Here is a 27,719-nt window from a genome sequence, read left to right as displayed (position 1 = left end):
ATGTGCAGTCCATTTAGGAATGACAAGGACCACTAATCCAGGATTTACCTGTGCTGGCTGGAGGTGAAAGCCCCTGCTACTAAATTATTATTATTATTTCAAGTGAATGCCTTGATTCAAGTATGGATGAGTTGTCTGGCTGGGCCAACTCTGGAGCTAATACTTCAATCCATGGCCGTGGAAGAAAAATCCTGAACTGGATTTTCACATTTGTCGAACATGGAGACAGGCAAGAAACTGGAGTAAAAATTGAAGCCTCTGTTTGTTTAAGGAGGCATGTAGAATTTCAATGAACTTCGTTGAAATGTGACCCCCTAATCACATCGTGAGGTTGAATACGATTTGTGCTGGCAGTTCTCAGGGAGTGAACTTTAACCTGTTTGGCATTAGCCTACATAGGACTCATGCCCTACCGATTTTGTACTTTTCCCATCATCTCTAGTGAATCAAGAAAGCTCAACTCTGAGCAACAGGAGGTTAAATACTGGTTGATGGGAATGTTTGTTTGCTTGGTTTCTCTGCTAATCTGAATGCTGGGAGCAGGTGCCTGTCTGGCAGTTCTGAAGCCTTGGACCATCTCATAACAGCTAAGTCACGAGCCTCCAACCCACAGCCTCTCCACAGGATCTTTCTGCTTGGCAGACCTGCCATGGCCTGATAATCAGGGCTCACCAGCTAGCATCTGCTCTCTGGAAACTAGTCTGAGAGTCTTATGTCAGTTCCCCAACTAACCTGCTGCAAATAGACAACTCGCCTTCTGACAGGGTCAGTGAGAATGGTAATGGGACTGTAGAGATAATTATTCAACTCTAAACCTACAAATTTTATATTTTCTTCCTCCAACATCTTTGGACCCAGTCATATCTGCATCATGGTCAGATTGGCATTTAAAGGTGCTAAGCACTAAATCTAATTCCAAAAAAGAAGGCATACTAAACTGTAAGACAAGAGTAGAAGGCTCAAAAATCTGAGTTTGCTTTTAAAATAGCAAATATGAAATTAACATTTTTGGCATATTCAGATAATTCATACATGCTTCCAGATTGGCTGTAACTATAGCAAGATGGGGGAGGGGAGATGCTACTTTTGTACAAAGGCTATCTAAATTACCTATGTAAGAGATTCTGTATTCCAGAGCTCATAACTACCTTCTCCAACATAATTTAGAGACTATATCGAACAAATATCCCCCATCTCAATGTTCCAGTTTAACCCTAGTCAAATAAATAAGAGAGTCTGACTACCTTATTCAAGGTAGCTGCATCCTTTTTGGAAGGAACTAATGAAATCCCAATTGCAAAGACTGATCCAAATCCACTAAGCTACTTGGTTCCCTTTCAATGCTTAAGTAGTGAAATCAGTCTGATTAACTAAAGAAATTGACTATTCTGATATCCCCCCAAGTTATCAGATTTACATATTTCCTTAAAAGTGTGGCTTGGCCAGCCAGAATCCTGACAGAGAAAAAGTAGATGATCCTCAGGCCCCATCCCATTCTAAGGAGTTATTGGCAGTGGATAGTTGCTGTAGGAGGTAGAATAGATGGTTCTTTATTGAGGATATGGCCACTAATAGGTTTCCCATGCTCCAGTAAATGGCTCCACACCCATGCACAAACATGGACAGTATTAATTGGGCTTGGTTATATAAAAAAGATGTGAAGATGGGAGGGAGCATATATTGGGGAAAATAAAGTGGCAGATAAAGGACAAAAATGAGGATCATATTTCATTTTATATGTATACTAAATCCTCAAAAATAGTGAAAAAAAATTAAAAATGAGGTAGGGTTTTGATGCCCAGCTGTTGTTTGGAGAAACTTCTACTAGAATTTTTGCTTGCCTGCCTAATGTTCATAGGAAACAATCCTACTAATTTGAGTGAAGCCTTTACTTAAGTGTAGGTGTTTGAGGCTGAAAGAGAGGATAGATTTTTGCAGGCTTGTAGTATGGCAAATCAATCTGTCATTAAGGACACAGAGGGAACAGGGGAAACTATTCAAGGATTCACCCAAAGGGGAATTTCTTGATTTGTTTTTTGTGCTGTATGTCTCTTCATTTTAGTGTAGAGAAAAGTAATGTTGATGGGATGTACACTTCTTCCCACATGAGCACATGGGACATGAACAAGTCTCACTGAAATAAGTAGAAAGAATGCCTCCAACAAAAGGAAAGTATAACAAAGAACATTGCATTTATTCCACTTAACCTTAAAGCTCATTGTTGATTAGTTCAAAATAATGAGAAACTTATCGGTGAACTTTCCTATATGTATGATCCAGGGGAGTTGAACAGTACACTGTTCAGTTTTTAAATGAGTCTGGAATGTACAGGCTGCCATTTGAAATGTCCAGAGACTAATCTTTCAGTAGCTTTGGTTTTATTTCTCTCTGTTCTATAGAGGCTTTGAAGGGGAGGGCACTTGGATGATTTGGATGAATAGTTTCCCCTGTTTCCCTCAATCTCTAGGTTTCATTATTGTGGTTTGGTAAGGTCATTTCTAGGATAGCAATTTTGTTTCACAAGTGATTATTTCCAAAACATGTTTACATTAAATTATGTAGAATATATGTCATTGTTTTATGGACACCTACCTGTAGTTTTTGTCGCATGCAATGTTTTTGCTTCTTTTCAACTGCCCCTCATAGAGCAAGCAACCAACCCTAAACCAAAAATTGGACTTGAATTTTTAATAATACCTATTATTTCTATTTTATGTATATGGATTTTGCTTGCATATATACATGTTTATCATGTGTTCATGCATGTGAGTTTGTGTCTGATGCCTGTGGAGGACATCACATCCCCTAAAACTGGAGTTACAGACAGCTGTGAGAAGACATATGGATACTGGGAACCCAAACATGGTCCCCTTCAAGAGCAATAAGTACTACTCTTAAAAACTAAGCCATTTTTTTCTAGCCCCATTGGCTTTTATTTTAGAGGGAGAAAATAAAATGCTTCTCTACTTTTCAAACAGCTTCTAGGATTCTACATATGGGTGTACAATTTCATAGGCAACTTTCATTGTTTTTTCCCAAAGGTATGGGCATAGCCAAAGATATGGCTGTCAATTTATTGATAAGGAAGTTGAATCATATCTTCTGCTATAAAAATCCATACCTACTCAGAATCTGTGAATTAAGCGTTATCAGGAGATGACATCTTTGCACATGCAACTAAGTTGACTAAAGTCAAATATTAGATTAGGATAGACCCTACAGGCAACGACAGTGTTATTATAAGGAAAAGGAGTTTTGGAGACACAAAGAAAGCCTGTGATGGAAAGAAATTCATGTGATGACTGAGTCAGAGACTGGAGTGATTTAGCTACAAGAATGCCATTAAGGACTATGGGAAGTACCAGAGGTTAAGAGAGAAACATGGAGCAGGCTCTTCTCCAGAACCTTCAGAGGGAGCATGGCTTTTACAATTTGATTATAGATTTCTAGCTTACAAATTTATGAGATAATTTTGTTGTTTTGAATTACCCAGTCTGCAATAATTGGTATGCCCTGTGAAGCTACTTCATCAATACTGCACATATAGTATATTCATGACTTAAGCTTGTCATTGTCTGAACACTTTGTGTAGTCTTTGTCCTCCAAGATAATCTAATGCTTTTCTTCATATCTGCTTATTCTCAGAAGTGAAAAAAATTAATCATTATTCTTAGTATTTATAGTATTTTGTGTTTTTAGGCTCCGGTAATTGTGACAGGATGGAATGTTAAGAGGTAAGCAGTGGAAAACTCCCGTAGATGCTGTTGAGAGGGAAATTTTGCTGTATCAAGCATTCTATGGCAAGAGCAATCTATGGCAAGTGAAGAACATTCTTCTTCTTTGACTTCCCCCACTGAGACTGCCTCTAACAGAGCAGTAATGAACAGTAGCTATCTCTGCTGGCAACCTATGATACAATTATGATAATGATGATGACAAACATTTATTAAGCACCCACAGTGCAAGGCATTACTTATTCAAAATACACGGACAACTCAATCCCCACTGTCACAGTATTTATACTAGTACTGGCACAGAAAAGGAGTTGGCAGTTTATGGCCTGTTCATGTTTCAAACTGATCTGCTTAAACCACAAACCTAGATACTTCTAACTTTATTCCACAAACTATTATGTATCAGTATATCATGATTATAATTTGCTTAGAAAGTGTAAAAAATATGGATTGAAATATTTGGATATACCATAATATGTTGAGGTCACAATTTATTTACTAATAATGAAACTGAAGCAGAGAAAGATTATAGACATTCTCAGTGTGGTGGGTTGAACGGTGACCCTCTTGTGATTATGTCCACCCAAAACCTTCAGATTTGATCTTAACTGGAAATAGGAACTTTGCAAATATATATCATACAAGGTCTGTTGTTCTGAATTACTACAGTTGTAAATTTTCTGTAACAATTCCATGAAGTAGTTTTGATGTTTAAAAATGCCACTGATAATCTTACAACCATATACCTGCTAGGAATAGTGGCACATGTCTAGAATCACAGCTCCTTGGGAAGTTGAAGCAGGAGAATCATGCATTTGAGACCCACTCTGCCTCTGGGTTACATGGATAGACACTGCCTCAAAACAGCACAAGCAACTTCTAATCCACAACACTCAGGAAGTGGAGGCAAGGAGATCAGGAATTGAAGATTATCCTCTACTACATAGTGAATTCCACGCCAGTTTCACTGTCTCCAAAAAGCTAAAAGGAAACAAAAAAAGATCTCTGAAGTGTAATAAATATATTTGGCTATGTTGTGGTTTGAATGAAAATGGCTCGCATAAATTCATATATATGAATACTTGGAACTGTTTCAGAAGGATTAGGAGATGTGGTCTTATTGGAGGAGTTATGTCAATAGGGATGGTCTTTGAGGTCTCAAAAAGCTTCTAGTTTTCCCTCTTCCTCTTCCTCCTATTTCTCTCTCTCTCTCTCTTTCTCTCTCTCTCTCTCTCTCTCTCTCTCTCTATATATATATATATATATATATGTGTGTGTGTGTGTGTGTGTGTGTGTGTTATGTACTTATGTATAAAATGTAAGCTCTCAGCTACTTCTCCAGTGACATATTTGCCTGCCTGTAGTCATGTTCCCTGCCATGATGTTTCATGGACTCACCAACTAAAACTGTACATCCCATTAAATTCTGTCTTCTACAAGTTGCCTTGATCATGGTGTCACTTCATATCAATAGAAAAAGTAATTAAGGCAGTCTAATAGAAGACAATATCCAAAATTTCAATTGATTTTTGTCTGGCAATATGTCAAATGTTTTCTATGTATAGCCTAATTTAATTCTACAATACCTTTATGAAGTAGATATTATTATTACTTTAGAGAAGAAGGAATGGAGACAGAAATATTAAGTAGCTTACCTAAGGTAGTGTTGCTTGTCACTTAAACAAGATATCTCTACCTCAATGTATATTATCAATCTTTAAAGTTTCATTTCAGTCCTAAGTGTTGAATCATCATATTATATTGTTATAATGAGTCAAGTTCTCCTACCTTGGTGGTTTAGTATTTTTGAAGCACAGTTCAGGGGCTAAAAGTATTATCTAAAACTATACTTAACTAACACTATTAAATGAATAATAGTGTTCTTTGATTAAACAAACTCGAAATCATTAAAAATGTTATTCAGCTATGAGTGGCTTATAATGATCCACTTTATTAAAATTGGTGGCTTCTAGAAGAACAAATATTCTGTTGTGGGAGTCTAAAGTATTTTGATAGGAGAGAGGTCTAGACATTCATGAAGATTAGTGATCATTAGTGTCTTTGTTTGAAATAAGTGTCTTAAACAATGGAGATTTATTTCTCTCAGTTTTGGAGCCTAGAAAATATTAACAGGTAGGTTCAAATTTTTAAAATTGTGACATGACATTATCATTTGAGAACCATGAAATAGAATTACTAAACTATTTGTAAAATTCCTGTTTATTTTTAAGTGTTCGTGTCTTTTTTTTAAAGCTTATGGTATTATATTGGGCTACGTTCATAGTTATCTAGAGATGCACATGCATAGATGGCCAAGGACTGAAGATTGGACATGGCTGTGAGGTATCTGTAAGGCTCTGGAATATTTCATGGCCTGAAGGTGTCATGTTCTTAGTTAGCATGGGGCTAGCTTCTTGTTAAGTCTCAGGAGAGAATGAGATCAAACCTCTCATAAGGGCACTAACTTTATCACTAAGGCTCTATTTTCATGACCTAAGTTCATCTAAAAGTCCCCACCTCCAAATAATTACTTTAAGATTATTCTTTCAGTTTTCCAGTGGGGGAAACCTTTTTGAAGAAGAAGATCACAAAGGAGCAGGTCAACTCCACTTTTGGTCCTTTTAGTGACAAAAAAGCATTCTGAGACCTTCTTAGTGCAGATTCCAGCTACAGAATGACTGTCTAGAACACCCCTCCTGGTGGAGCTAGTCAACAACTGGGGGTATAAGCTTGATGGAGGCTCAGGTATAGCCCCAAGTATAATTGACTTAGACAGATAATGTGATTTCACACTGCTCCAACGATCCCAGGCATTTGTAAAGGCTGAGCTGCTCTAAGGCTTAGCCCATAGTCTCTACTAGAAATAGAGCTGAGCTAGGGCTGGGGACATGGCAATAGGGACTGTCCTCATTTTTCTCCCCAGAGCCAGTCATCCACAGACAGAATGCTAGGTTTAGTCTCTCATCTGAACAAAAAATCTTTTTATTTAAAAGCTTGCTGATTTGTGGGAGGGATACTGTATTACAGAATGGGGTTTGGTTTCTCAGGTACTGAATACAATGTACAAGTTGGCAGTAATGAGTCCTTAAGCAGGCTTTTTTGTACTCTTTACCAGTTATAAAGCTCTACTGTGATTAATAAAACTGTGCATTAGTAACCTAGGTCTGACCAATGCTAGGAAATGGATAGTCTAGTGTCTCAGTGACAGTTCATCTCTTATTGTTAACTTCTTGTCTGAAAACATGTAGAAATCAAAGGAGATTAAGAAACTCTGTGATAATTATTTCCAGAACCCATAGTCAGTGAACTTTGTAAAACCTAGGTTGTATAGATGAAGTTGGCTTTCATCTTCCTGTCATTTTCCTGTGCTGATGGCCTTGCTACATACGTTCATGTGTGTTGTCTACTCTCCTAGCAACTGGTTTAGGGCAACTATAGTCTTTCTTCATAGAAGAATTTAGTTACCAGTTATGGTAGAAGATAAAAAAATGTATTTCGTTGTTTAGTCTGCTATGGTCTTCAGGATCAGGAAAATCATGATTCCCAATTATAGATAACTGACTCCTGGAGCAAGATGGAAAGGAAATTTATTTTAAGCAAGTTGTCCTAGTATGACAAAATATCTGGCCCAGGGCAATTTAGAAATATTAGAAATAGAAATATATCTCTCAGTCTGTCCACTGGGAAGTTCAAGACCAAGGTGTGATAGGTTCACTATCTGTTGAAGGTTACTTTCTGCTTCATAGATAATACTATGCTACTTTTCTTTCAGTGGAGACAAAGGTTGTCAAACCATATAGCTGAAAGGATGGGTAGGCAAAGTTAATTTTTAAAAGATTCATTTTTCTATAAATTTGCTGTTCACATTTGTGATACTTTTGTTCTTGTCAATTAAATCACTTTCCAAAGACCCAGCTAATTCTTCTGACATGTAAATTTTGAGGGACATATATATTCAAACAATGGCAGAATTGTAGAAAGGAGTGATCTTCTGAATTTTGGAGTTGGCTCACCTGTCAACAGTAAAACAAATGTGTGTGTAGCACCAAGATGTTATCATTTTCTAGATCCATTCTTCAATCAAGCATTGTTTGCGTTCACATGGAAGACTGATTGTCAGTGTTGGTCGTTTGGTTTCTTTTAGACATATATTTAATTTTCATTATGCCAAGGTAAGCCTTAAAGTGAGATAAGGCAGGCCTGGAACAAAACATATATCTGATGGAGTCATAAAATCTGACACAGGTAGAAATTGTGGAAGTCCACAGAAGAATTCTATTCAAGGCAGGACCCTCAGTTCCCAATACTATGTAAATCCTTGTGATATATGGTTTTTATAGATATACTGTTGTAGTTCCCAGAGTTACTCATTTCTCTTTGTTACCACTAGGCCTTATACTAATCTATGTCTCATGATTTTTTCCCTTATTTTGTATAACCCTCTAAGTATTCTCATTTTTTTTCTCTAAAACCTTCCTAGTCTAATCTCCAGCAAACATTCTGAAGAAAATGAAGTTTGTTTGATAGGTCATCTCTTGGCATTTATAAATGCTTATCCATGCAGCCAGCCTTAGACGGTCTGTAGATCCATTATTAAATGTTATCTTCTCAGAGAGGCCTTTCCTGATCATGTGCCCTATAATTCATTTCCACAACCTCATTCTTGGTGTAACAGATAAGAAAGCCTGCTCTAGAACCACATATCATTTCTCTGGCTTTGGTTAGCATTAAGCTATGCTCCTCAAAACAAGTTACTTGGACCTTCTACATCTCAATTTCTTTACCTGTCTAATTTACATATCAATATGCTTTTCAGAGTATTATCCTGAGGAATGAAGTGTAAGAAGCAATCAGGACAGTAGCTGACAGGTATCTTTTCCCTCTCCCTTATCCCCTACCTTCTTCCCCTCTCCATCATCATCATCACCACCACCACAACCACCACCACCACCATTATCATTATTTGTGTCTAGTCTGTGGCTTTCATGTACTTATTAGAACTTGAAATTTCTGTAGGTTTGTCTGTTGTTTCTGTCTTTCCTTTACTGTTCTGAATGGTCATTATAACAGAAATCCTAGTTGCTTTGGTCATTTTTTCCCACAGTGGTTAGCACACAGTAAGAAGTCAATGAACACTCACTGCCAAATAAATGAATGATCCCTGAAGGAAATTTTCTGACACATTTTACATATTATAAAATCTTGGTTCTCCAGCTCTTAGTACCATAAAAATCTCCCTCATTCAAAATGACCTCCAGATGTCAACTCAATGAACACTTTACTTCAAGGAAGGTTTGCTATAAACAAAATGCCAGGGCAATCCTCCCAAGTCTTCTGCGTCCTTTTTTCACTTCCAGATTTGCCTGTCCCGGCCAATTTCTGCTAAGTCTACTAATGTGACTCACCTCTAGGCCCAGGCAGTCAATCATCAAACCCATATCTAAGGCAGGATGATTGAAGACCTAGTCTACAGTACAAAATTATGAACTACCCGATATATTAGCTCATTTAAATGTGATGTATAAACTGCTAAGGCTCTTACCTTAGTGTGAATTTTATAGTAGATCATAGTATAACCTCCAATTCCTACCAAATTTCTATGAGTCATTCTTCTGTTGACGTACCCTGCTCTCTACCTCCATGAAACATTGAGACTTAAATTTCTTGGAAACAATGCCTTAGATGTCCCACTGCCATTGTTGGTATTTGCTCCCTGCACCTTATATCTGGGATTCTTAATTTTTTTCAGCTCCTGATCCCTTTTTTAAAATATTTATTTTTTTATTAGATATTTTCTTTATATACATTTCAAATGCTATCCCAAAAGTTCCCTATACCCCCTCCCCCGTCCTGCTCCCCTACCCACCCACTCCTGCTTCTTGGCCCTGCCATTCCCCTGTACTGGGGCGTATAAAGTTTGCAAATTTTATCCAAGAAATTTCTACATGACATTGGTTGTATAGGTTTAATATAGGCATGATAATCAGTTACTAATAGTAAATAACAAAACTATCTATTTAAAAACAATTGATAGATAATTTTACCATTTCTTAGAGATGAAAAGTTTGTGGATGTGCTTGTTTATTTTAACGTAAAGAATGAAATCTTGGTGAAAGCATGAAGGTCAATTCAAATCCATCCTTGATTAAACTGTTGATTAAACTGTTAAAGGCCAGGCTGGGCTTCATGAGTTCCTGTCTCAAAACATAAAAGCAAAGAACAAACAAATAAATAAAAAGAATTAAATCTTGACTACATATTTGTTACTGAAGGCTGTATATTTATGCATTTATAGCATTTCATTTATGCTTCTTTACTATTTTTCGGGATTCACTGATATTTTTATTTTATAATCATCTATGCTGAGAATGTCATTACACTTAAATACATAGTACACAATAGCAGAAATGTATTTAGGGAAATTTCAAAAATTGTTGAAAATTCAGCTCTGATCATAAACCAAAATTAGTTTAATAATTTTATGGCATTCAAGTCAGGACTCCTATAACAATTCTTAAAATTAAGCCTTCTAGTCAAGCATGCTAGCACGTGCCAGTAATCCCAGTACTTGGGAAGCTGAGGTAGGATAATTACTACAGTTTGACGTCAACCCAGACTAAGTAGCTAGTTGAAGGCTAGGTGAAGATTGTTACACTGTGAGGTCTTGTCTCAAAATTGAATATGCTATCATACTAATACAATCCAATTCAAAGATACTACTTTTATAAATGCTAAGGAATTATGGTAGGTAAATATTTAAAAGTCTCTTTTAAATAAATCATTATGTTTTTAAAATGCAGAAAAATGTGTTATGTATTGTAAATCTAATTACAGTTCATAAACACAGTGGTCCTAGATGTGAGCTTCTGTGTTTCAGGAAGCATTCTTTGGTAGTCCATTGCATTGGTAGCATATGTATAAAGTGTACATGATGTGTATTAGATGCCAAAGCTACAGAAAAAAAATCACATGTTACAGCCTGAGGCATGTGCTTCCTGAAACACCTCAAATTTACTACATATTTTATTTTCAATTAATTTTAGGTTGTTATGAGTTCAAATTCTTGAACTGTTGTTAAATATTTCATGCCTCTGACATTCAGGTACAGAACTCCATTTATGATCAGAAATCAGCTTAAAAAGCAGAGCCTTAGAATATCTGGATGCTAAAAGGGAACTGCAACCCTATAGGTGGAACAACAATATGAACTAACCAGTACCCGGGAGCTCTTGTCTTTAGCTGCATATGTATCAAAAGATGGCCTAGTCGGCCATCACTGCAAAGAGAGGCCCATTGGACTTGCAAACTTTATATGCCCCAGTACAGGGGAACGCCAGGACCAAAAAGGGGGAGTGCGTGGGTAGGGGATTGGGGGGGGTGGGTATGGGGGACCTTTGGGATAGCATTGAAAATGTAAACAAGGAAAATACCTAATTAAAAAAAAGAATATCTGGATGTCAGTATTGCTATTGAATCCCAGTAGCCCATATATAAGTTATGCTGGATTGGTGTATAGTGTGCTGGAATTTGACTTGTAATAAAATTGGTAGGCTGACCTAATTTGTAAGCAAAGCAGGCAGAGGTTGAAGAAGCCAACCTTAATACTTTGACACTAACCACAAATCACAAAAATGATAACTTAGTTATTCCACAGCACAAAAGTCTTTGATGACACCACTAGCTTCCAGAATAAATTTCTAATTCTTCATCATAGCAATCAAGTGTGTATAATACCCTGCACCTGCTCTTACAAGCTCAACTTTCATTATCTGTTGTATAAACCTCCTTCCAAGAGGGCAGGGGCTTCCTCTTCTTTACTAGTAACCTAATATTTTGAAATTTGTATCTGTTATAATACATCATGGTATTCTATGAATAAAACAGGTAAAGTTCAATAACTTTTTGCTTTATGCTAAGCATGCAAAATACTTTATAGGAATCATTTATAAGCACCATCTCATGTAATTCCTACAATTTTATGAAATAGATACTGTATTAAATTTTCTAATGCCACTCAGTCAGAGAGAGGGTAGAAACCGACACATGAATCCTGATATTTGTAGTCACAGAGCTTGTATATTTAATAACTGTACATTAATAACACTTCAATAATGTTAGTAGAATACAAGCTTGAGACAAATTATATTCTTCATTGTCTCTTCACCACATGGCTTATTGTAGCTCACATGCCTCTCTAAGCAACCTTTAACTCATTGGAAAGCCATTCCCACAGCTTCTCTGTTACTAACCGCCCCTGTGTATCAATGCTGAACATTGCTGCTTGGGTAAATATATCATTGTGGACGTAGTTCTTCTTTTTTTTAATGTTGAAAGGCAGACTTGAAGCATGTGAAAAGCAGGACCCATGTCTCCAACTAATATATCAGTTCATGGTATTCGGTGTAGGTAGATCAATGAATGTTTTCAGATGAACCTTGCTTAAAATGGTGATAAGTGAATTTCAATTTGTAAATAATTGCAGTTGATCAGGACTCAACATCACATACACAAATATCAAAATGCAAAAACCCTTTAGTGTATCAGAATTGGAGTGAACATTTGACGGAAGAGGAAAGAAATAGGTAGTCACCATTATAACCATCACCGTAACAAAGAAACCTTTTTCAGAGACTGAATTATCATTCCATATCTACTGTCTATCTTATACTACTCCATGGGAACTTGCAAAAATCAAGAATTACTTATCCAAGCTGAACAAAATGATTTTGCATTTATAGAATAATTTTTTGTTTATAAAAAGTGGCTTTACAATAATCTCGTGTCCACCAGAGATCAAACATCACCTAACAGGAAACCTGCAAGAGTTTTCAAAGGCTTCCTGACAAGGAGGAATTGCCTCTGGTGGGAAATCTTTGGTTAAACTTTAAGAGGAGCACTATGTCTCATGAGAGGATCAGATTTTGTTGATCTCCAAGTTCCAAAGCTGTTCATGAACCTTGCTGTCCTGGATGCTGATAGCTAGTTATTTCTCTGGGAAAAGAAAACTAAATGAAGTGTCTTTATTTTACTCTCCTTAGCTAGGAAAATCTAATTCCATATAGGAGCAGGTTGATGGTTCACTAAGTAATATTTAGAGTCTTGAGTTATAAAGTTGCATGTGTGTTGCCTAAAATGAACAAAGAAAGATTTGAAAGAGGCATAGTGACATATGTGATCCCAGTGCATGGGGACATAAGGCAGAACAATGGCACTTTGAAGGACAGCCTAGACTATACATGGAGCTCTTGTAGATGAAGATGTTAAATTTGGCATTATGAATTCCTTTGAGTCTTGAGACCCCAGTCCTGGGTTCTTACACTGGTAATTTCAGATTATCAGATTAAGTATGCTTTTTCATTTAAAACAAACAAACAACTTCTCAGTTATATATAAGTCTACATATCTATATAATGTTTAAAGAAATAATTTCTATTCTATCAAGACGAAAAGTCGACAGAAGATCTCTTATTCATATATACTGTGCTGAAGGAAAACTATTTTTATTTTTTTTTCCAGAAGATTGCCCTGATCTCTATGATGGAGCATGCGATTTGATTACCTTGCTAGTGTTTGCTTTTATTGCATGACTAACAAAATTATTAATAGCTATGAAATTATTCAGGTCCTTAAAGATGCAGTCACTATCTTATCTATGGTCCTGCACAGTAGTGGATTCTAGGCTGATTAGAAGTTGCACAGCAGATGCTGGCGAGGATGTGGAGAAAGAGGAACACTCCTCCATTGTTGGTGGGATTGCAGGCTTGTACAACCACTCTGGAAATCAGTCTGGCGGTTCCTCAGAAAATTGGACATAGTACTACCGGAGGATCCAGCAATACCTCTCCTGGGCATATATCCAGAAGAAGCCCCAACTGGTAAGAAGGACACATGCTCCACTATGTTCATAGCAGCCTTATTTATAATAGCCAGAAACTGGAAAGAACCCAGATGCCCCTCAACAGAGGAATGGATACAGAAAATGTGGTACATCTACACAATGGAGTACTACTCAGCTATTAAAAAGAATGAATTTATGAAATTCCTAGCCAAATGGATGGACCTGGAGAGCATCATCCTGAGTGAGGTAACACAATCACAAAGGAACTCACACAATATGTACTCACTGATAAGTGGATACTAGCCCAAAACCTAGGATACCCACGATATAAGATACAATTTCCTAAACACATGAAACTCAAGAAAAATGAAGACTGAAGTGTGGACACTATGCCCCTCCTTAGAAGTGGGAACAAAACACCCATGGAAGGAGTTACAGAAACAAAGTATGGAGCTGAGATGAAAGGATGGACCATGTAGAGACTGCCATATCCAGGGATCCACCCCATAATCAGCTTCCAAATGCTGACACCATTGCATACACTAGCAAGATTTTACTGAAAGGACCCAGATGTAGCTGTCTCTTGTGAGACTATGCTGGGGCCTAGCAAACACAGAAGTGGATGCTCACAGTCAGCTATTGGATGGATCACAGGGCTCCCAATGGAGGAGCTAGAGAAAGTACCCAAGGAGCTAAAGGGATCTTCAACCCTATAGGTGGAACAACATTATGAACTAACCAGTACCCCTGAGCTCTTGACTCTAGCTGCATATGTATCAAAAGATGGCCTAGTCGGCCATCACTGGAAAGAGAGGCCCATTGGACACGCAGACTTTGTGTGCCCTGGTACAGGGGAACGCCAGGGCCAAAGGGGGGGAGTGGGTGGGTAGGGGAGTGGGGGTGGGTGGGTAAGGGGGACTTTTGGTATAGCATTGGAAATGTAAATGAGCTAAATACCTAATTAAAAAAAAATGAAAAAAAAAAAAAAAGAAGTTGCACACCAGTTTTAATTTTTAAGTGCATTTCCCATTAACTTATTTAAGCCCACTCTTATTATCTTGCCATGGCAGAAAAAGAAGGGCTTTCCTGTCTCTTATACCACATCCTTCATGAGTGGAACAAATTGGATCCGGGCTCTTCTCCTCAACTTCTGGCTGAGTCCGTCTTTTCCACTTTACTGTTTCTTCACAAGTGACCCAGCTCTTGACCCTGTGTTTGCAATCTGAGAGCTAGATGGGGGTGGAGAGAGAAGAGGGTGTTCTGGAGCTCAGCAGATAGATCCCTAGAGCACAATGGCTTACCAGCCCTCCTGTGATTGTTGCCAAAACGCCTTCCCGTTTTCAAAAATGTCTTGCCCCCTGCTCCTTTGTTTTGTTCTGCTAGGAGGCTGCAGGTCTGATTTTGCTAGGAACCAAATCTGCTGTTTCAAGGAACTGCAGCTGCTGGCTTTGGTGGGTAGTATGAAAAAAATGTTTCTGTTTTCCCTCTTAGTTCTCCTTTCCATCCCACCTCACGAGAACTCCACTGGTTGGCTCATCATCTCACGAAACATTGATTTTTGAAGCTGACTATTTGCTTTTGATTGTTTGGCTAGGGCTGCAAAGAAGTCATTGATGGATCTCATTTTGAGCTATCATTCTGTCCACTCTATTCGGCCAGCCTTCCAGAACTGATTGCCTGTTCCCCAAATGAAACTGCACAGCCCAGACAGCAAGGATTTCTGATGTTCCATTCCACAGTTTCCCAGGGCAGAGAACTTAGAGAGTTACACAGGCCTCAAGCTGAGCCCACTCCCCTCTATGATCATTAGTTCTCTTACCAACCCATCATTTTGCACAAGACTTAATATGATCACTGCTGCCTAGGTTGCCATCTCTGAGTAGATATTGTTTGGTACTCAAGTCGCTACATTTCGTGGTCTTTGCTGAAAGAGACCAGCCAAGCTCAGCACAGCTGCTGTCTTCTGTGTTACAAGACATTCTGCCTTCTCCTCCTAACTCCCAGCTTTTAGAAGGAAGGTCTTTGACCCCTCTGTGCCTGTTTCTGGATCCAGCTGCAGGAAACAGATACAAATTAATATGCCTTTCCCCAAAGCCCACCAGTATGCAAACGCTTGGACCTAAAATGGAACGCTTTCCCAGATGGCAACGTATTGTTTTCTTGAGAACTCGACAAAAAGGTGCATAACTTCCCTATCGCTGCAATGATTTTTCTGTCACTTCTGTTCTGTTTGTCCCCTTTATGGTGCTCCCTCTGCCTCCTTCTGGGATCTCCCTCTTTCAGTTTACTTACCACTGCCCCAGGGCTTGTCAACCTGAACAGATACTGCACATGGTTCTGTTAGTGGCATACGTGACATGCCTTTGGTACTTACATTGCTAGCCTGGGTAATGTAACTGCAGCTGTCAAACTGACAGTTCTTCATGTTTATGAGTTTTTTTCCCCTTCCTTTCCTTCTTACATTGACATTAGTAAACTACTAAGTTTCCTAGTTTAGTGGAAAAAAATCAGTTAATGGAGCAGCTGGAAGTCCTAAGGAACTACATAAAGCCACTTGTGAGGTCTAGGAGAAGCTTTGGAACAGTCCTGAGAAAATCTAGTGGCAACCCAGCTATCTAGAATCAAAAAGCATACAATACCCTTAGTGCCTTGCTGAGATCATCTTTTGCCCAAGATATGTAAAGAAGCTCAGGATGTTGGCTCATCAGTTTGACTTTCTTATTTTTCTTCTAAATTGTTTTGCTCTTCTCACTCATTTGAATGCAATGTAACCATGTGCTATGGTATATGATCCACATACTCTTTGGGCTCCTGCACCATATCTCGTCTTTAAAAGATTTGCTTTCTCCAGTCATGTTAGCATTTTTTAAAACTAACTATAAGAATGAACATATGTGTATATATGTTTTTTCAAATATCTATATCTACCTATATGTATGTATGTATGTGTGTGTGTGTGTGTGTATGTATGTATGTATGTATGTATGTATGTATGTATCTATCTATCTATCTATCTATCTCTGTCTGTCTATCTATCTATCTATCTATCTATCTATCTATCTATCTATCTATCTATCTACATTTGGAAAGCTAATCATCCGGGCACATTTTGTAGAGCTGATGTTTTGACTAGGCATCTTTCAGCACCTGAAACTATTCCTTTGTGTAGAATTTCTGCTCCAGTTCCTGCTTTACTTGAACCACCTTAGAAGAAGCAGAATTGGCTGAAAGGTAGAGAACTCTAGGTTGAGAATCCAAAGCTCTGTTCCCACAAGAAGCTCTAATCTAAGAGAGTTACATAAGTACCAAGTCCCTGGGATTCTCTAGGTTGTGGCATTATGGCTTGGTAGTAGTGATAATGAAAAATGATAAATAAAAATAAAAATAAAAATAAAAATGTGTTTGTCTTCAAAGAAAGCATCCTAGTTTTAATCTCTCCTTGTAAACATGGGTGTCCCCTTTTCAATTGTTTTTGTGAAGCTCTCTAATTTGGGGACCCCCCCATTTTCAAGGTGCCAAAAGCCTTTCTTCTGGAAAGCTGTGGAATGTCACTCTTATCCTCCTTCTTAGGGATGAGAGTGGCAACAGTGAGAAATCCAGGCAGGAATTGATCATAGTGCCTTTGAAGGGAAAGCAGTTTGTTTTCGAATGTGGTGGTGGTGGTGAGAATAACATTTGGCATGAGGTTGCACCTAGGAAACTGGCATTTGGGATCCACTTGGAGAGAATTCACATGAAAAGACAGAGGCTGTAATGCTGAGAGCCCAAATGGCGCTGTCAAAACTTCACAGGTGATCACTGCAGGGCAGTGCAGAAGGTGTTAGAGAACAGTGTCATTTATTGAAATGTATCTGCTGATTTAGCCTTTGCTAATTAAATGGTCCTCATGATGTGTGTTTATTTAGGGACAGTTATGAGTCTGGCAGCAGCAGGGGTTTGGTCATGTGGGAAACAGAATTCCTAAAGAGAGATGGCATAAGGTTTGGGGTCAGGGTTGGATTAACTTCTTCAGGGATGTTGGCCTTGTCAAAATTGGAAGACTTGGAGTGATTAATAGCCTTTTTCGTCTCCACCGTCCATGACCTTTTCTGTATTTCTTGGAAAAGGCAAACATTGGGACCACAGTGAGCAATTTTAGCACTTGAGAATATTTTCTGTATTTTGTTGATGTCCGATGTCCTGCAACTCCCACTGTCACTGTTTCCCTCTGTAACAAGGCAAGGGTGGGTGGGGCTTGGCAGGAAGAGAAAGGAAAAAGTAAAGCTGACCTCAACATCTTTCCTTGCCCCCGCCTCTCATCTTTAGTTTTCCTGGTGTTCCAAAAGAGTCAGAAACAGGTATCATAGTGGAAACCACACCTCATTCCTGCTCCACAGGCCCACATCCCTGGCTGTTCCTCTTGTTGCTTTTACCTCAACTGCCTGGGTCAGTGAGGGTGGAGGAGGGGAAGTCACTCCAAATGGGATCATTTGGGGTAGAAGGGATTCGAATTTCAGCAAACTGTCAACATAATAAACCCCACTTTAGTTCTTTCTCAAGGAATATTTATAGTGTATAGAAACTACATGCTGTTAATCAATTAGTGAACTGAAGTTTAATCTTCACAGGGACAAGGTCCATCTTTAGAAAACTCCGTACTCCCTAACACAATGCTGGGCACACAGCCAGCACTTGTTGATTTCACAAGGAAAGTGGTTGAGTTTTGTGTAATGAGGTCATCTTGGCAAATCATTGAGCTGCTCTGCAACTGTGCTTCCACATCTGCAAAGACTTTTTACCTCCCATAGTTACCGTAAAGCTGAAATGAGATGATGATTTTAATAAGGACACTTTCCTGCCTCTGTCTGCTAACCCCTCCCCTTTCCTTCTTTTATTCTGTGTATTCTAAACATTGCATCTCAAGCCAGGAGAGAAGATATGTAGTCAAGAAAAGTGAGATTGACTCTGGCTAGCTTTTAAATCAAGCCTTTCTTTCTAAGAGAATATTGCCAGGCCACTGGTCAAATTTTTGGTGAATGGGATGCTCATGAGATGCAGCAAAACTCAAGCTAGAAGAATCTGGTTTTCTGCAGCAAGGTCAGAGATGAAAAGAATAAATAGGTAGGGAGGTGGAGACCAAGGAAAACTGGAGTGGCTTGAATGTTATTCTTTTGGAAGGGGGGTGGGCTGAAACAAGTAACTTTGTAAACATATCTCAGAAACCTCCCTTACATGTTTCTAAGTCTACAGTCCCTCATACCCTGGTATCTTAGTCCCTACCATAAATTTAAACTTATCTGAGTCAAACCTTCCCTTCTGAGTCTTGGTGCTGCAAAGATTAGACTCGTGTATCAGCTTGATTTAAAGGCAAGAATTTCCCCATTTTTTTCAATTGACATTCTGGACTATTTTAGTGGCGTGCATAAAAATCAAAGGACAAAAAAAATCACATTTTTAAAAACAATTTTGATTCTGGCCTTTGTTGCCTAAGGAACTGACTTGGCCTAGAAAGCTGCAGCAGGCTGTACAGCTAGTACCCAGAGCCTCCTGTTTCCTGTTAGGTGGAAAAATACTAAAGATGGTCACTAGATGGCCCTCTTGTGTCTCTAAAGAGGCCGAGGAGGCGGGGCTCCCCTCAGGATTGAAGTAAACGGAAGCTAAAACGAACAGAACTTTCTTTTTGTTTTTTATTATCTACATGCAGACGCTTTTAGTCAGCTAGCTAATAAATTCCCGATAATGAAAGTGGTTTGGGGCCCTTCATTTAGTTAGTAGTATTGTTGGAATGCAATAATCTCTGGCACATATTAGGGAATAAAAGAAGTCAGAAAGGAAAGGGTGTTAGGATTATCTATAGACATAGACTGGGGGATGGAAGAACTATTGTGTGTGCAGGGGGTTGTAACTGTCACTGTGAGCTTGGGGGTGGGGGAGGCGATGGGAAAGAATGGAAGCAGATACATATGGCCCCCTGCCTCTCTCAGCATTTGGCCTTCTGTAAAAGCAGTTTGGTAACTGAAAATACTTTGGTGCTCTGCTTGGAATAAGAGGGGTGCCTGGAATGTGAGCAGTGAGCAAGAAGCCTGGGAAATGGTGCCATTGCGTTAGGGAAGCGGGTTGTCTTTGCAAAGGCAGAACATGTCTTTACAATGCGATTGCAATTACAAAGGTAATGCCATTCTACATGAATTGAATTCTCCTATTTATCTTTAAAAAGACAGCAGAATATAGACATTCTATTAGCACTCCCTAAGGTAAGAGAGGTCCGCAGTCTTCTTAGCTTGTTGTGTGCATCTTTTCAAATGCCACGGCAATGTTAATCATTTTACCTGAGTAATTCTTCCATTTCTCATTACCTGGGGGATTGGTAATGGCCGAGACTACTTCTCAGACTCTTTGCTCCCGCTCAATCAAGCCGTGGAGGCGCCAGTTTACTTTTATTGATCAGCGGGTTCCTGACAGCCTTCGCCACAAGGAAGCGGCATCATCCTTTTTTAACTTAAAGGGGAACAGATCGCCTTAAAGTTTACAGCTAAGAGCTTCTAAGCATAGCATGCAAACATTTTAGCATGCTGCTAATTGTTGTGTTTAAATAGTCCCAGCCATATTTTAGAAAGCTGCCAAACACGGAACTCACATCCCGTGATTAGATAGCAAAGCCATTTCAAATGCCTTTTTAGACCTTTTTAATTAGACCAAGCCGCGCTTCACCACCCCCCCTCGCTGACATCAAAGGTAAATAACTATGATAAATCAAATGGCAGCCTTCCTTTAGCAGCCCCCCCGCCCCCGTGAGGTGCGCCCGCGCTGCCTGCCATGTTCAGCTCTTTCACTACTTGCCCATTTCTCTAAGGGTGTCTGAGAAAAAAAAAAAACCTGAAAACAAAAACAAAACTGGGCGGGCCACAGGACCGACTCTCTGAAGCCACCCTTTCAGCAGTCTACCCACAGCTCTAAGTGATCAAAATAAAATGATTCTCACTGCAGATGCCATGTTTTTTCTCCCTGATGTTCTGGGCTGAATTGCATTTTAATGTGAAATAAACCCCTTGAGCCAGGCGGACCAGGCACTTTCTCCTTGGCCTTGGCTACACTTTCAGACGGTCCAGTCTCAACCTCACTAGCAAAATAATTCCTTTGTGTGTGTGTGTGTGTGTGTGTGTGTGTGTGTGTGTGTGTGTGTAGGCTCTCTTGGCACTCCCACCACCAAGGTAAAGGCTGCTAACCTAGCTCCTTTGGATGATATATTATTTTAAGCATCTGGGTCGCTCTTTGTAAGAAGATGGCAGTTTTGGGGGAAAAAACCCCATTATGTGTTCAAATGCGTTTTTCATTTTCGTATTTAATTTTTTTGAAGGGCAAAAACGAGTCTCATTTTGAGACTACGGGTTCAGGTCAAAGCCGCTGGGCTAATTATGAGTTTCTTCAACCAAGACTCCCAAATAACAGACACTAATAACTCAGAAAGGAGGTTTGCTCTATCCAAGAACTGTGAATTCAGAAGCTATTTCCCATCCTCAATCTGTAATTTAAAAGAAAAAAAACTGGAAAAAATGTTCATCGAGGGCGCATTTGATTCTTTCCGCTTGAGATCTTAATTAAGAGCCTAAGAGCCTTAGATCTGGGCGGGGAAGAGTCCACCTCTGTTTCTAGGGTGCCTTTGGTCCAAAAGGCAGAGTAAGCTTGATGTCAACCCTGGCCACGCCGGCCTCTGGCTTTCCAGCATTGGCAAAGGCTACAGCTGCCACCGCCACCCAAGGAGAAGTGGAAGCCCCCCTACCCTCCAGACAGAACCGGCCCCGGGGAACACTGAGCGCCCACCACACCATAGTGGGCTCACGGCGGCTAGGGACCTCGGCGCGCCCACTCCGAAGCTTCTGTCCGGGTCTGGGCTCTCTAGACGCGGCGCGGCGCGGCGCGGTGGCGTCCGCTCTGCTCCGCTGGCTTTTCTCAAACATAGTTTATTTATAGGAAGCTAAATTGTCCGATAGGGTTGGGTGAGGGGTGAGAAAATGTAGCCAGAACCCTTAGAGGCTAAGTCCTTAAGCCACCGATCCCTTTTGATTAACTAGAGACCTGAGTGAGCCAGAGTGGACCAGCAGCCCTGCAGCAGCAGCTGCTGCTTCTCTCTCTCTCTCTCTCTCTCTCTCTCTCTCTCTCTCTCTCTCTCTCTCTCTCTCTCTTCCTCTCTCTCTTTCTCTGTGTGTGTGCACGCGCGCGCGGGCGCGCTCGAGCTGGGGTGTTCCCAGGAGTGTATCATCTTCCCAATGAGGAAGGATAAGGATAATGGTTTGGGTGGGTGGCGGCCTTGGTCTTGGCAAAAGTGAAGATGCACTGGCCAAGAGCTTGATGAATGACCATAGCAGGGGCGCTTACTCCTCTTCCTTCCACTACCAGAGAATAAGAGAAAACAGATACAGAAATGCTGAAGAGTGAGACAAAGGAGAGATAAAGAGAGAGAGAATATTGCATTTAAAATATGAAGATACCTGAGAGAGATAAACAGCAAGAAAAGAAAAATCAAACCCTCATCTTTTTCTGTAATCTCTGCAGACAAGAGATGCAAAAAGGGCTCTGTTCCGAGGCTGACTGAGCTTCAGTGGCAGCACACCTCAAATCTGGCCCACTTCTCCTTTCCTACTTTGCTTGTCCCAGGCCAGTCAGGTACCCACCCTCCCCTTACCCCCACTCCTGCAGGGGCTCTGCAGTTCAGGGTACTCTACTCAGTTGGGCCAGTGTGTAAGTTTCCGCTTGGCCCCGCCTCCCCCGGCCTCTCTCCTCCCCACCCCCCCTCCCCGCCTCGCGCCTTGGTCCCGCCCCAAGACCGGAGCCGCTGGGCTGCGCGCTGATTGGCTAGTGCCTGGCGTAGCCGGGCTCGGCAGCTCGGGCTCTCTCCGGCTCTCTCCAGACTCTGTGGCCAGTAGTTTGCGGCATCGGGAGGAGGAGCAGCAACAGCAGCAGTAGCGGCAGCGGCTGGCTGAGAGGGGAGACGGGCGAGCGGGTGCAGACGGCAGCACCAGCTACCGCTCACCATGCCCGGCTTGCCCAGAGGGCACTGGCATTCACTTCCCTAGCCCCTCGCGGGCTGCGGCGCAGTGTCCTCCCTGGCTTTCCAGCTGAGCCGATTCATCTGAGACCCGAACCTCTCGCCCCAAACCCATTCCTTCCTGCTCTCCCCCTCTCTCTCATACTCCACATTCGCACTTCCCATCCACACATTCACTCTTCCTCTCTTTCGAACATCCACGAACAGACCTCCCCTGCGCGCGAGCGCCGGGGAGGGAGGAAGCCCTAAGCAGGGCTGATAGCGCTTCTCCTGGAGGATGGGATCCAGAAGCTCCCGCAAGTAAACTTTGGAGCCGACAGAAGCCCTCGACCCTGGCAGCTGCCCAGGCGGACCCCAACAACATGCGGCTGAACTAAGGAGGGCTTTCTTTGGCGGCGGCGGCGGCGGCGGCGGCGGCAGCGGCAGCGGCGGCAGCGGCGGCGGCAGCGGCGGCTGCTGCGGTCCTTGAAGCTACACCCCAGCCCAAACCCAGGAAGGCAAAGAAGCCCCGGGTACCCGCGACTGCAGCCCCGCCTCTTCTGGCCGGTACTGTAGTAGCTTCCTTTCTTCACCTTCCCATTCCCCGTGTCCCCTCCCCCTTCCCCGGGGCAATTGGAAAGAGCAGGACTTTGATTTTCTTGGACAAATTGCCATCTTCCCGTTTTTAGAAACTTAAGGCGGAGGCCTGGGCTGCGTTGGCAACTTTGATTTCCGAGATATAAACGCCCGCAGACCCGCAACTGCTCTGTGGGAGGAACCCTGCGCCCACCTCGGATCCTGGGCAGACGCACCCCCCACCCCACGCCCTCGGACACCAACCTCAGCGCCCGGGAGAGTGCTCTCGCATCTCTCCCCTCCCCCTTCCTCTGCCCGCCCCGGGACAGCCCTCCAGCTCTGCCAAATCCCTGGGAGCCCACGGATCTTGCCAGGAACTCAGACTTCTGCCTGCGATCCCCCCTTTCCCTCTAACAGGCCTTGAAGAGGCCAGAGGGCCCCCCCCCCCCGGATCCCGGAGGGTGCGTACCAGGCGGGAGCTCCCTCCGCAGTGAGCTGGGCGCGCTGGGGGGAGGTCCTTGCGCATGCCAGGTGCACAGACTGCGCGCTCGCCTGCCCCAGTGCCGGTGCGCTGCGGCGGGTCCGGCAGTGCCTGAGAGGCTGCGCCCCCACAGCCTTCCACGTCCGCGCCCCGAGTCCACTACCGACTCTGCTGCTTGTGGCCCTCTGGGGCGTGCGAGCGCCGCTCGAACCGCAGCCCTGCGCTGCTGCGGCCAGTCCCGCCTGGCTAACTTTGAAAGGGGAAAACTGAGTAGCCGGGCTGGAGGGAGGGGGCTCGGGGCTGCGCGGCGCTCCCTGGGCACCCCGGAGCCCCCGGCCCCCCAGACAGTCTCTGCTGAGACCACTGCAATCTCAGCATTGGAGCCTGCGCGGGTTCCTCCCGCGCGCCTCCGGGCCGCCCTGGGCGGGACTCCTCCCGCGGCCTCCGGGGCCACGGGGCGCGCGCAACAGGCGGCCCGAGCCGGCGGGAAGCTGGAGCGCCGGCGGCGTCGGTCTCGGAGGGGTGTGGAGAGGCGAGGCAAGGCAGAGCCCCGCGCAGCCATGGAGTCTCTCCTGCTGCCGGTGCTATTGCTGCTGGCTGTACTGTGGACGCAGGCGGCTGCCCTGATTAACCTTAAATACTCGGTCGAAGAGGAGCAGCGCGCCGGGACGGTGATCGCTAACGTGGCCAAGGACGCGCGGGAGGCCGGCTTCGCGCTGGACCCCCGACAGGCTTCTGCTTTCCGCGTGGTGTCCAACTCGGCTCCGCACCTGGTGGACATCAACCCCAGCTCGGGCCTCTTGGTCACCAAGCAGAAGATTGACCGAGACCTGCTGTGCCGCCAGAGCCCCAAGTGTATCATCTCGCTCGAGGTCATGTCCAGCTCAATGGAGATCTGTGTGATTAAGGTGGAGATCAAAGACCTGAACGACAATGCTCCCAGTTTTCCGGCCGCACAGATAGAGCTGGAGATCTCTGAGGCAGCCAGCCCCGGCACCCGCATCCCACTGGACAGTGCATATGACCCGGACTCCGGCAGCTTTGGTGTGCAGACCTACGAGCTCACGCCCAACGAGCTGTTTGGCCTGGAAATAAAGACGCGGGGTGACGGTTCGCGCTTTGCTGAACTGGTGGTGGAGAAGAGCCTGGACCGTGAGACACAGTCACATTACAGCTTTCGCATTACGGCTCTCGACGGAGGCGACCCACCACACATGGGCACAGTTGGCCTCAGCATCAAGGTGACCGATTCGAATGACAACAACCCAGTGTTTGGCGAGTCCACCTACTCAGTGAGCGTGCCTGAAAATTCACCTCCCAATACACCCGTCATCCGCCTCAATGCCAGCGATCCAGATGAGGGCACCAATGGCCAAGTGGTCTATTCCTTCTATGGTTATGTCAATGACCGTACGCGTGAACTCTTCCAAATTGACCCACACAGCGGCCTGGTCACCGTCACCGGTGCGCTAGACTATGAAGAGGGCCATGTGTACGAACTGGATGTGCAAGCCAAAGACCTGGGGCCCAACTCTATCCCTGCACACTGCAAAGTCACAGTCAGCGTACTTGATACTAATGACAACCCGCCAATTATCAACCTCCTGTCGGTCAATAGCGAGCTTGTGGAGGTGAGCGAGAGCGCCCCCCCGGGCTATGTGATTGCCCTGGTTCGGGTGTCTGATCGCGACTCCGGGCTCAATGGACGTGTGCAGTGCCGCTTGCTGGGCAATGTCCCCTTTCGACTGCAGGAGTATGAGAGCTTCTCCACTATTCTTGTGGATGGGAGGCTGGACCGAGAGCAGCATGACCAGTACAATCTCACTATTCAGGCTCGAGACAGCGGTGTGCCTATGCTGCAGAGTGCCAAGTCGTTCACTGTGCGTATCACAGATGAGAATGACAACCACCCACACTTCTCCAAGCCTTACTACCAAGTCATTGTACAGGAGAACAACACTCCTGGTGCCTATCTGCTCTCAGTGTCTGCCCGCGACCCTGACATGGGTCTTAATGGCAGTGTCTCCTATCAAATTGTGCCATCACAGGTGCGAGACATGCCAGTCTTCACCTATGTCTCAATCAATCCCAACTCTGGTGACATCTATGCGCTCCGTTCCTTTAACCATGAGCAGACCAAGGCGTTTGAATTCAAGGTCCTGGCCAAGGATGGCGGCTTGCCCTCCCTGCAAAGCAATGCCACTGTGAGGGTCATTATCCTCGACGTCAATGACAATACACCGGTCATCACTGCCCCACCTCTGATCAATGGCACTGCTGAGGTCTACATTCCTCGAAACTCTGGCATAGGCTATTTGGTGACTGTAGTTAAGGCAGACGATTATGATGAGGGCGAAAATGGCCGAGTCACCTATGACATGACAGAAGGTGACCGAGGTTTCTTCGAAATAGACCAGGTCAATGGAGAAGTCAGAACCACTCGTACCTTTAATGAGAACTCCAAGCCTTCCTATGAGCTTATAGTGGTGGCCCATGACCATGGCAAGACATCTCTCTCTGCTTCTGCCCTTGTCCTAATATACCTGTCCCCAGCTCTTGATGCCCAAGAGTCAATGGGCTCTGTGAACTTATCCCTGATTTTCATTATTGCTCTGGGCTCCATTGCGGGCATTCTCTTTGTCACTATGATCTTCGTGGCAATCAAATGCAAGCGTGACAACAAAGAGATCCGGACCTACAATTGCAGGTAGAGCCAAGTTTTCTTTCTTTTCTTCTGTGTTTTGAGTGAGTAAGATATGTGTATTTGTGTCGGTCGGTCTAAAAACCCCAGTGCTTTTGTTTCCTATTTAAATGCATGCAGCATACCCACAATGCTTCTTTGTGGAGGGTGAGAAGTTTGTGACAGTCCAAGTTGATCAATTCTTTTGATCTGACAATTTGCTGGAAGACAATCATTTACTGTTTGAATGGATTTTGTCACATAATGATGATGAGCAGAAAAGCAATTATCATTTAAAATTTTCACAGCTGTCTCCAATGAAGTTAAGGTAGAAAAAAATGAGGGGGAAGGAGGGAGAATCAAGGAGTGAGAGAGGAGGGAGGGAGGGAGGGAGAGGAAGGAGAGCTCAAGAGAGACGGATTTTCCTATTTGTAGCAAAAGTTCTATGGGGTCATGGTTGGGAGGGCTTGCTTTCCTGGAACCCAGTGTTTTGCAGAGGAGAGCTGAAAGGGGATGGTGTACTGGCAGCTGTCTTGTCCTGCTGTAGGGTTATAGTTCACAGAGAGAGAGCTCTGAGAGTTTATGATAAGAAACGGAGAGGAGGAAGAGAGAGAGAGAGAGAGAGAGAGAGAGAGAGAGAGAGAGAGAGAGAGAGAGAGAGAGAGAGAGAGAGAGAGAGAGAAAGAGCCCTGTGCAGGGGAAGCAGGTCATTAGTGGTTTTGAGTGTATTCTTGGCTTGTTTTGTATCTAGTCCCCAGACATATGGCTATACAAAGTAAAATTCTATTAGGCATCTGTATGTTTTCAAATATCGGCTTGGTTGGTGTGTGAAGACCAAACATCCCAATGAGAAACAAGACTTTGCATCCAGATGTTTCAGTAAAAATAGCAATCTTCTGGAGTTGGCTATGCTTTCCTTTAATGTGGAACTGTGCTGTGGCATTAAGATCTGGTCCCTACCAGTGGATGTCACTATGGGCTATTGTGTTACAGTTTCTCTGAAGTGTGTGTAGGATGTGCGTGGGGGTGGGGAAACAAGAGGAGAGGAAAAAGAAGTAGAAACTTGAATAGCATGTAATGTAGCATTTTTAAAGTCTTGATTAACACATTAGAGGTTCTTGCTGAAGACTTCCTTGCGATTTGATTGAAGAAATAAGTCTAAGAATTTCTAGAATCCTATTTAGGATAATGCACATATTTTTTTTCCAGCAGTGTCTCATCGAAACAGTTGAAAAAAGTTATTTTTATTTATTTTTTTACTTTGCTGAAAATGAATGATGCTGCTATTTCCAGCCAAGGTGTGTGTGTGCTTGTGTGTACTTTCAACACACCTACACATACTGTATCTCGTACCATCTGTGCTTGCATGTTAATCAGTCAAAATATGTTCCTGTAGGTCCGATTTG

The 27,719-nt window shown here is 42.8% G+C and overlaps 1 protein-coding gene and 1 long non-coding RNA gene across 7 annotated transcripts in view; one reads left to right on the top strand and one right to left on the bottom strand.

Annotated features, from left to right (window-relative positions):
• Positions 1–4,195: 4,195 nt before the first annotated feature.
• Gm26851 (predicted gene, 26851) lies at positions 4,196–23,678 on the bottom strand. The gene is made up of 4 exons (NR_153117.1): positions 23,622–23,678; positions 9,779–9,932; positions 7,748–7,934; positions 4,196–4,715 (listed from the first exon to the last, which is right to left on the bottom strand). It is a non-coding gene; the product is annotated as a predicted gene, 26851 (long non-coding RNA).
• Pcdh19 (protocadherin 19) overlaps positions 22,414–27,719 on the top strand; it is a 106,185-nt gene continuing 100,879 nt past the window's right edge. For 3 of the 6 annotated variants that reach the window (XM_006528559.4, XM_006528558.4, XM_006528556.4), the window contains exon 1: positions 23,569–26,340. In XM_006528559.4, the coding sequence (XP_006528622.1) occupies positions 24,194–26,340 (2,147 nt within the window). In that variant the 5' untranslated portion in view covers positions 23,569–24,193. Of the gene's footprint in view, positions 26,341–27,719 lie in introns of all 6 variants that reach the window. The other 3 variants (NM_001105246.1, NM_001105245.1, XM_006528557.4) reach the window with 2 other exon arrangements.

Source organism: Mus musculus, chromosome X (assembly GCF_000001635.26).
Source record: "Mus musculus strain C57BL/6J chromosome X, GRCm38.p6 C57BL/6J".
In the NCBI taxonomy this organism is placed as follows: domain Eukaryota; kingdom Metazoa; phylum Chordata; class Mammalia; order Rodentia; family Muridae; genus Mus; species Mus musculus.
Note: the sequence above shows the minus strand (reverse complement) of the source record. Positions and strands in the feature narration are given on the sequence as shown.